Source organism: Gadus morhua, chromosome 4, assembly GCF_902167405.1.
Source record: "Gadus morhua chromosome 4, gadMor3.0, whole genome shotgun sequence".
Classification (NCBI taxonomy): domain Eukaryota; kingdom Metazoa; phylum Chordata; class Actinopteri; order Gadiformes; family Gadidae; genus Gadus; species Gadus morhua.
The window spans coordinates 7,522,085-7,532,212 of NC_044051.1; the positions used below are offsets into that span (position 1 = coordinate 7,522,085).

Sequence of the window (10,128 nt, forward strand, 5' to 3'; positions counted from 1 at the left end):
TCATCATGTGTTCACCACTCATCATGTCTTCACCACTCATCATGTCTTCACCACTCATCATGTGTTCACCACTAGCGTTCACCTCATCATGTATTCACCCCTGGTCATGTATTCACCCCTCCTCATGTGATGACCCCTCCTCATGCGTTCAGCGCTACACTCGGCCAGGGAGCGGTGAGGAGAGCTTCCCCTCGCTCCACACACCTCCTCCGCTCCAGATCCCGCGGGGAGCAGGACCTGCTGACTGATGCATTCTCTCCTGTCCCTCCCCTCTCCTCCCCTCTCCTCCCCTCTCCTCTCCTCCCCGGCAGCCCGTCTACAGGCCGAGCTCACAGCCAGCTCACGTTCCTACGGGTTCTTATCAAGATGGTGGGAGTGAGCGCCATCTGGTCTCAATACAGACAGAGCCTGCTTATACTGAGAGAGAGAGAGAGAGAGAGAGAGAGAGAGAGAGAGAGAGAGAGAGAGAGAGAGAGAGAGAGACAGAGAGACAGAGAGACAGAGAGAGAGAGAGAGAGAGAGAGAGAGAGAGAGAGAGAGAGAGAGAGAGAGAGAGAGAGAGAGAGAGAGAGAGAGAGACAGAGAGACAGAGAGAGAGAGACAGAGAGAGAGAGACAGAGAGACAGAGAGACAGAGAGAGAGAGAGAGAGAGAAAGAGAAAGAGAAAGGGAGAGAGAGAGAGAGAGAGAGAGAGAGAGAGAGAGAACTTTAATGCGACGTTGCAAGGCCTCGCGATTGCAAAGCCCAACACACGCACTTATTCATAACGGACGGCGACTAAGTGAATGTTCTAATCTGTAGCATCTCTTATCAATGTGCATTTTTATGTGTGTTTATGAACGAGTGATGGCGTGAGTGAATGAGTGCCTGTGAGAGAAGCAGGATCATCAGCCTGACTTCCTCCTCTGTAGACTCTCTGCACCAGCCCGCTGTCACATTATACTGAGCAGGTCTGTCCACCGGCCAGCTTCCCAGCTCTCCTCCATCCACCCATCAGTCATCCATCAATCATCCCTCCATCCTGTCACTTACCCGCCCCCGCTCCCGCTCGCCCGACCTCTTTCTGCTTATTTCATCATCTTGCAGAGTCATACATCCCAAGTCCCCCCCTGTTCTCCATGGGAGAGATTTACCCCGCAACCACACAAGTACACACCACCTCCTTCTCTAGCACCTCCTCCACTAGCACCTTCTCTCTCACCTCGTCCACTAGCACCTCCTCTCTCACATCCTCCTCTAGCACCTCCTCCTCTAGCACCTCCTCTCTCACATCCTCCTCTAGCACCTCCTCTCTCACCTCGTCCACTAGGACCTCCTCTCTCACCTCCTCCACCAGCACCACCTCCTCTAGCACCTCCTCCTCTAACACCTCCTCCTCTAGCACCTCCTCTCTCACCTCCTCCTCTAGCACCTCCTCTCTCACCTCCTCCACCAGCACCACCTCCTCTCTCACCTCCTCCACCAGCACCACCTCCTCTAGCACCTCCTCCTCTAACACCTCCTCCTCTAGCACCTCCTCTCTCACCTCCTCCTCTAGCACCTCCTCTCTCACCTCCTCCACCAGCACCACCTCCTCTCTCACCTCCTCCACCAGCACCACCTCCTATAGCACCTCCTCCACTAGCACCTCCTCCTCTAGCACCTCCTCCTCTAGCACCTCCTCTCTCACCTCCTCCTCTAGCACCTCCTCCTCTAGCACCTCCTCTCTCACCTCCTCCTCTAGCACCTCCTCTCTCACCTCCTCCTCTAGCACCTCCTCCTCACCAGCACCTCCTCCACCAGCACCTCCTCCTCTCTCACCTCGTCCACTAGCACCTCCTCTCTCACATCCTCCTCTAGCACCTCCTCCTCTAGCACCTCCTCTCTCACCTCGTCCACTAGCACCTCCTCTCTCACCTCCTCCACCAGCACCACCTCCTCTAGCACCTCCTCCTCTAACACCTCCTCCTCTAGCACCTCCTCTCTCACCTCCTCCTCTAGCACCTCCTCTCTCACCTCCTCCACCAGCACCACCTCCTATAGCAACTCCTCCACTAGCACCTCCTCCTCTAGCACCTCCACTCTCACCTCCTCCTCTAGCACCTCCTCTCTCACCTCCTCCACCAGCACCACCTCCTATAGCTCCTCCTCCACTAGCACCTCCTCCTCTAGCACCTCCTCTCTCACCTCCTCCTCTAGCACCTCCTCCTCTAGCACCTCCTCTCTCACCTCCTCCTCTAGCACCTCCTCCTCTAGCACCTCCTCTCTCACCTCCTCCTCTAGCACCTCCTCCACCAGCACCTCCTCCTCTAGCACCTCCTCCACCAGCACCTCCTCCTCTCTCACCTCCTCCTCCAGCACCTCCTCCTCTAGCACCTCCTCCACCAGCACCTCCTCCTCTAGCACCTCCTCCACCAGCACCTCCTCCTCTAGCACCTCCTCCTCTCTCACCTCCTCCTCTAGCACCTCCTCCTCTAGCACCCCCTCCACTAGCACCTCCTCCTCACCAGCACCTCCTCCACCAGCACCTCCTCCTCTCTCACCTCCTCCTCTAGCACCTCCTCCACCAGCACCTCCTCCTCTAGCACCTCCTCCTCTAGCACCTCCTCCTCTAGCCCCTCCACCTCACCAGCACCTCCTCCAATAGCACCTCCTCCTCTCTCACCTCCTCCTCCAGCACCTCCTCCACCAGCATCTCCTCCACCAGCACCTCTTCCTCACCAGCACCTCCTCCAGTAGCGACTCCTTCTCTAGCTCATCCTTTAGCAGCACCTCCTGCACAGACACCTCCTCTACTAGTACCTTCTCACCAGCAGCACCTCCTCAAGCACCTCCTCCTCTAGCACCTCCTTATGTAGCACCTCCTCCACAAGCACCTGCTCTACTGCCTCCAAGGACACCATTTTGTTGGGATCAGTAATGGAGTGAGGCTCCCTCTAAATCAGGCCTGCTCCACACAGACATACCTATACCTCTGGGACCGGGAGGCTGAACGGAGGAGGAGGCTAAACGGAGGAGGGGCTAAACGGAGGAGGGGCTAAACGGAGGAGTGGCTAAACGGAGGAGGGGCTAAACGGAGGAGGAGCTAAACGGAGGAGGGGCTAAACGGAGGAGGGGCTAAACGGATGAGGGGCTAAACGGAGGAGGGGGTAAACGGAGGAGGGGCTAAACGGATGAGGGGCTAACCGGAGGAGAGGCTAAACGGAGGAGGGGCTAAACGGAGGAGGGGCTAAACTGGAGCATTCTGGGAAATACAGATAAGCTGAGAGTTGGGTCGGCCCTTAGGGGAGCTGGAGAAGAGTATGTGTATGTTGTGTATATATGCGTGCGTTCGTTTGTGTGTGTGTTACGTGAATGCGGGTTCGTTCAGGGATCTGTGCGTGCCTGTATGTGTATTTGTGTGTGTGTGTGGACTTGTGTGTGCTCATGAATGTTTGGGTATGCAAGCATGTGTGCGCATTTGTTCATGCATGTGTGCGCATGCGTGTGTTCATGCATACGTGTGTTCATGCATGTGCGTGTTCATGCATGCGTGTGCTCGTGTGTGTATCTGTGTGTGTATGTGTGTGTGTATGAGTATTTGTCTGTATGTATGTGTGTGTAAATGTGTGTGTGTTCATGCGTGTGTAAATGCGTGTGTGTTCGTGTGCGTGTGTGTGTGTGCGTGCGCTACTCACGGCCTCGGTGTGCACCGGGTGCACGGTGAACAGCAGCGCCGTCAGGAAGGCCGGCTTGGCGTCCCGAAACACGCGGCGCTCGCACGTGTGCAGGAGCAGGCAGCAGACGGCGGCGTGCAGACACACGTTGACCAGGTGGAAGGGGAACGGGTTCAGACCGCCCAGGAGCAGGTTCAGCCTGGGGAGGAGGAGGGGTCACCGTGGTTACGCACCCCAGAGACTCGAGAGGGCCGCTCGATGAACACACGAGCAGGATGGAGGATAATCACGTTATTCATGTTAATGAATGAAGACAGAGGAGGAGGAGGAGGAGGAGGAGGAGGAGAAGAAGGAGAACAAGAAGAAGAAGAAGAAGAAGAAGAAGAAGAAGAAGAAGAAGAAGAAGAAGAAGAAGAAGAAAGAAAGAAAGAAGGAAATGGGAATTAGGGAGTGGGAATGAGAGAAAGAGGAGAGTAAAAAAGGTAAGAATGATATAAAAAGAATGCTTTCATGGGTGTTTTCATCACCAGCCCATATTGAGGCGTGAAGCCTGAGCCTCAACACTGACTGCAGAACCTGCAGGATCCCAGGAACAATCGAGCGAGACCGAACAACCACTCGGCTGGTACACTCTGAATTCCACCCGGGGATTTAGAAAAATGCCAATTAACAAGTGACTCTCCAGAATAACGTGACGGGTTAACACCCCGGACACTGTACAGAATTTCAATTCCGTTGGCCGCGCGGGCTGCATTCCAATTGAAATAAGGTCTTCGGAGACTCGACGGTGGATTGCTGCCGAGTCCCATCCTGCCTGTCCCCCTGCCTGTCCCAGAGCTCATCTCAGGGTACAGAATAAGGCTGGGACGCCCCGTGTTCCCGGTGTGATCAGGACCACGGAAGGACTGCAGAGCAGAACCCTCCCTCCCCCCACCGACAGCACCAGGGGTGTGAATTATCAGAGCTCTGCTGTGGCCTCATGTCTTCAGACTGTGATTGGATCAGCTTTAGCTTTGAGCTGTTAGCTACTCCACCTGCCACCTTTCAGCTCCTCATCACATCCTACTCTCCGTGGCCCAAGTATCCACGTGAACCACGGAGCGATCCTCAGCCTGTCTGAGGAGACGTTTTTCTTCAGCTCAGCTGATAGTCTCCGCTGAATCCACTCGTCTCCAGCTCCCCAGAGGCAGAGCTTCGCTCACTGCGGAGCTCAGAGTAAAGCTCTGGAGCTGATGTCTGCCGTCAATAAGACTGCAACACACCGTGAACGATGTTCTGCTGCAACACACGATCCTGAGCCCCAAGGAATTATAAAAAAGGTTGTTTTCTGACGGCTCATAGAATCCTGAATAATACATATAGATTACGATTTAATGTCATGGATGTAATTAATGTTAAAGATGAGCGTCTCTGGAAAACACGATTTATATTTGAAGAGATTCTGTGTAGGCGTCTGTGTGAAACATTTTGCTTTATCGTGTTTAGGCGGAAATCTTGAAGAACATGTTTTGACAGATATGTTCTAACAAGCTGTTCGTGGACTTTTGGTGAGTCGACGGAGACAAAGCGCGGATGTAAAGAGGATGATCTAAAACACAGAGCCCTGTGTCGAGGGTCTTCACACTACCTACTACACACTCAAACAATGGGAGCATTTCCTTCACTGAAGGTTGGAGCCACAACACACCATCAGCCACACAACCTGAAGATTACAATAGCTCACTGCTTACTTAACTCTAGTGTTTAGCCTGAACTAAGGTGATTTATTTTGACCTGGCGCTGTAGGGTGAATTCTCACACGCTTTGACTAGCAATGGGATTTCACTCAGAACAAATGTAATCACACCTCTCTTTATACAGCAGATGTTTCACTGAAACATCTGCACCACGATCTATTCCCCCAGTTCCACAACACTGAATACATCTCTCTCTCTCTCTCTCTCTCTCTCTCTCTCTCTCTCTCTCTCTCTCTCTCTCTCTCTCTCTCTCTCTCTCTCTCTCTCTCTCTCTCTCTCTCTCTCTCAGCATCAGTCGAGGTCAGTCAATCAAACACACCCACATACACATGCGGGCACACACACACACACACACCCACACACACACACACACCCACACACACACACACACCCACACACGTGCTCACCTTGAGAGGGTCCTGGGGGCCCTGCCGTAATCACTGAAACAGAGGTAGACACGGCCCCAGGCCCGTCCCCAGGTCAACGCACACACACACACACACACACACACACACGGCTTTCAAGGGCACCTGTCAGTCTGTCTGTCTGTCTGTCTGTCTGTCTGTCTGTCTGTCTGTCTGTCTGTCTTCCTGCACTAGGCTACGTCATTCTGCTAGGGCGGATGTTATGGACGGTGGTCTGGCCCTGGTGGAACCACAACATTCAGGAGACGGACGACTGAAGCTTCTCCACACCTCTCTCTCTGTGCTCTCACCCTGGGTTCATCCAGGCCGTATTAACCTTCTGTATAAACCTGGACCACCCGGTGTAGATCTAACCTCTTTACTGCGGTTGGAATATAGTCTCCTAGGTCCAAACTTGAAGCTAAACGCTCTCATTGAGATCGGCTCCTCCTGTGCGTCGCTTAAAACGTTCCTCCAGCTAGGACCTGTGAGACAGCATGACCTCCTCTGCTCTTTCACATGATGCTCCAGTCTACAGAGGGTAGACTGGACCATGAGGAGATAAGGAAGGGAGCACTTAGGCACCTTTCCTTAGCAGTAGGAGATTTTAAACCGCTCGTCAGCTCACTCAGGAACCTCAGGAAGCACAGAGAGACTGTTAGACTGGAATGGTAAATGGACTGCATTTTTATTGCGTTTTTCCAACCAGTGGCCAATCAATGCGCTTTACAATATTGTCTGATCCCCTGTTCATGCACACATTCACACATCACAGAACACGCACAACCTTCCCAGTTCAACAAACAATGGCCTCATCTCCGCTTTAGAGCAGCTAAAACACTGGCTTGTTCTCTTACATATTACATCACACCCGAGAACAACCACACTGGGATTCATCGCTCATGCCAAATGTAAAAGGATGTTGACAGCAAATGTTGCAATGAATGATTTATTTGTCTGCCTCTGTCATCACTCACAACGGAAAGGTGTGTGGGCGTGTGCGTGTGTGTGCGTGTGTATGTGTGCGTGTGTCTGTGTTTGTGTGCGTGTGTGTGTGTGTGTGCGCATGTGTAGAACAGATGCTGCCAGATCTGCTCTCTCTGAGGAGATGGTAATCTGTAGTTTCTGCCTAAACAACTGTGTTATCATCAGATGGATTTGGGCGGGAAGGTCGACTAGGAAGGGAGTGCTGCGTATTATGGGATACAATCCCGTCAGTCTTGGCCCCTCCTACTTCCAAAACATCAACATTTCCGATCTCATACTTCATCTATTAGGAATCCCGGGAGCGAGGGGACGAGGGGACGAGGGGAGAGGAGGAGATGGGGGGGGAGGAGAGGAAGATGGGGGGGAGGAGAGAGGGAAGGACAGGAGAGGGGAGGAGAGAGGAAGGAGGAGAGAGGGAAGGACAGGAGAGGGCGGGAGGAAAGAGGAGGAGAGGAGGGAGGGGATTAGGAGGAGGGGGTGAAAGAATGTAACAGTGAGAAGGTAATTAGACAACACACAACACAAAACACCCCCCTCATTTTTTTTAAGAGTGAGAACCACTCTCTGCCGTGTTTAAAGGTACAACAGGGTATGAATGCCTGGCTCAACGGGGCTAGGCGGGGAGATGTAATGGCCAGAGTCAGAAGCCAAGGCGGGCTTCTGTAATATTTATTTATTCCTATTTGTGGTTGATTCATGGTTCTGGTGTCTTGGTTTACGGCCCGTTTAAAGATGAAGACGAGGAGGAGGATGAATGGTTTCTGACTTTAATTGGGGCGGAATATGGCTGTAGAAATAGAAATGGGAGGAGAGAGGAGAGAAGAGAGGGAGGAGAGGGGACAGAAGGGAGGGAGAGGGGAGAGGAGAGAGGGGATGGTTGGAGGAGGAGAAGGGGGAGGAGGAGAAGAGAGGAAAGAGAGAGGGGGAGGAGAGGAGAGAGGAGAGGGGGAGGAGAGAGGGGATGGCGTGAGGAGGAGGAGAGAGGAGAGGGGGAGGGGGAGGAGAGGGGGAGGAGAGAGGGGATGGCGTGAGGAGGAGGAGAGAGGAGAGGGGGAGGGGGAGGAGAGGGGGAGGAGAGAGGGGATGGCGTGAGGAGGAGGAGAGAGGAGAGGGGGAGGGGGAGGAGAGGGGGAGGAGAGAGGAGGGGGGGTGGGAGGCAGAGAAGAGGAAGGAGATGCTGGGATTTTGTCAGGCAAGCTTGTGTTGAATTCATCAACTTAAGGCCCTCCTCTGAACTGGCCAGATGTGTCTAGTCGGACACTCTTTCAGCACACATCTGGAGACAGGAGAGGGACTGCCACATGTTGCTATAGTAACTGCTTTGGCTTCGAACGATCCTCACCAATACGGCCCGATGCTGTGAAGAGGCTTCCTAAAGTCTTCCACAGTCCTTCTCTGCTACCACACGTTATCACGTAATCTGGCTTTACAGAGACACGCCCCCACTTAAACCGAAATTCCCCCCCCCTATATTCACATAGCCGCTTTGATAACACTATCCAAAACATACACGCCCCCTTCAAAACAGACACGCCCCCATCTGAGTAACACCCGACCTCTGATCATACTTTCAAAACAGACACACCCCCCTCTCATTAACACGCCCCTTTGATAACACTTTCCAAAGCAAACGCCCCCCCTCTGTCAGTAACACGCCCCCATCTTAGTTACACACTCCCCTCTTAGTAACACGCCTTCTTTTAAAACACTTTCCAAAACAGACACGCCCATCCAAAACAGACACGCCCCCATCTTAGCAACACGCCCCCCACTTAGTTACACACCCACCTCTTAGTAACACGCCCCCTTTTAAAACACTTTACAAAACAGACACGCCCCCTCTTAGTAACACGCCCCCTCTTACTAACACGCCCCTTTGAAACCCTTTCCAAAACAGGCATGTCCCATCCAAAACAGACACGCCCACCTTAGTAACACGCCCCTTTGAAACCCTTTCCAAAACAGGCATGTCCCATCCAAAACAGACACGCCCACCTTAGTAACACGCCCCTTTGAAAAAACTATCCAAAAACAGACACGCCCCATCCATAGCAGACACGCCCCCTCTTAGTAACACGCCCCTTTTTAAACACTTTCCAAAACAGACACGCCCCCTCGAAAACATGCTGGAATGTAACGCGCTACAGATGTTTAGGATTAGGCTCATATATACTGAAGCAGCATCAAGTTATTGGAACGGAAGACGAAACCAACACTACTTGTTGCGTTAACGTGTTACAGTTCAAGTGAAAGTTCAACATTCTTTGACGATAACACACAAAGCTCCAAACCGTTAGAAAGGAGATGACTCGGGTCTTGCCTAGTTGAGAAAGTACTGATGCGCCTCCACCCCACTCCAGCACCCAACACCCACGGACCCAGCCGTTACCATCATGACGTCAGCTCCAACACCATGTCCGACCTACTTTGCATAAATGGGATGAAATCGGACCTCCAATTTATGCAAAATACGTCCGATTATAAACAAACGCGGATCAAGAACACGGAAGAGCATCGACCGCTCAAGCTGTTGAGTCCATAACATCAACTAGTTCGGACGCTCGAGCTGTTGATGCCGATAATGTAAACTAATTTGGCCGCTCGAGCTGTTGATGCCGTTAACGTTAACTAGTTAGTCGGTCGTTAACGTCAACTAGTTCGGCGGTTGGGGGGACGGGACGCAGGAGCGCCCGAACTTACTTGAAGGTGAGCACGCAGAGCGGTCGGTAGGACTTGTGGCTCGTGTTGTCCGCCATCCTCTTGCCCCAGAAGTCCCCGGTGAAGACGCTTTGGAGGCTCGCGCCGGGCCGCACGTCGGGGTTGTTCACAATGGCCCACACGTCGTCATGCACGAACTCCCCGCGGAGCGAGTTGCCGTAACACAGCGCGCACAGCGCGAGCAGAGCAGCGTAGCGCCCCGCCGCAGCCGCGCGCATCGGGAGGTCCCGTGCGGGGAACGTCATGATGTCAGCCGTCGCGGGACGAGCCGCTCGGAGCGGGGGAAGCGGGAGCACTAGGGGCCATGTCCGGTGATGAAGCGCCGTGCCGTGATCGTTGGTCGGTCCGCTGCGCGAGAGACGGAGCGAGTGTTGCAGTGCGAGGCGAGCAGCGAGATACCTCCTACCAGCGCATGCGCAGTGGAGGCGCTGGGCTGGCTCCGGTGTGATGGGGACCCATTAGGAGTTATAATGAGCAGCGGGGAGCAGATAGGGTGGAGGTCCGCTCAGAGCAGGACTGCGGGGAACCGGGGAGATATTAGAGAATATTCAACTAATTGCACTAATTAAACTAAGCGCTTTCTGTAACAGGGCGGTGCGCGAGGCAAGCTGACCGCTGACATTCTTTCCCGCCTTTTACTTGTTGTTA

General features: G+C 53.3%; 1 protein-coding gene across 1 annotated transcript in view; it reads right to left on the minus strand.

Moving 5' to 3' along the window:
- The window catches only part of tmtc1 (transmembrane O-mannosyltransferase targeting cadherins 1), a 35,147-nt gene extending 25,288 nt beyond the window's left edge, over positions 1 to 9,859 (minus strand). Inside the window, exons 1-2 of the mRNA XM_030354711.1 lie at positions 9,463 to 9,859; positions 3,657 to 3,834 (exon numbers count right to left, since the gene is read on the minus strand). Coding sequence (XP_030210571.1) covers positions 3,657 to 3,834; positions 9,463 to 9,725 — 441 coding nt within the window. The 5' untranslated portion in view covers positions 9,726 to 9,859. The remainder of the gene's footprint in view (positions 1 to 3,656; positions 3,835 to 9,462) is intronic.
- Positions 9,860 to 10,128: the final 269 nt, after the last annotated feature.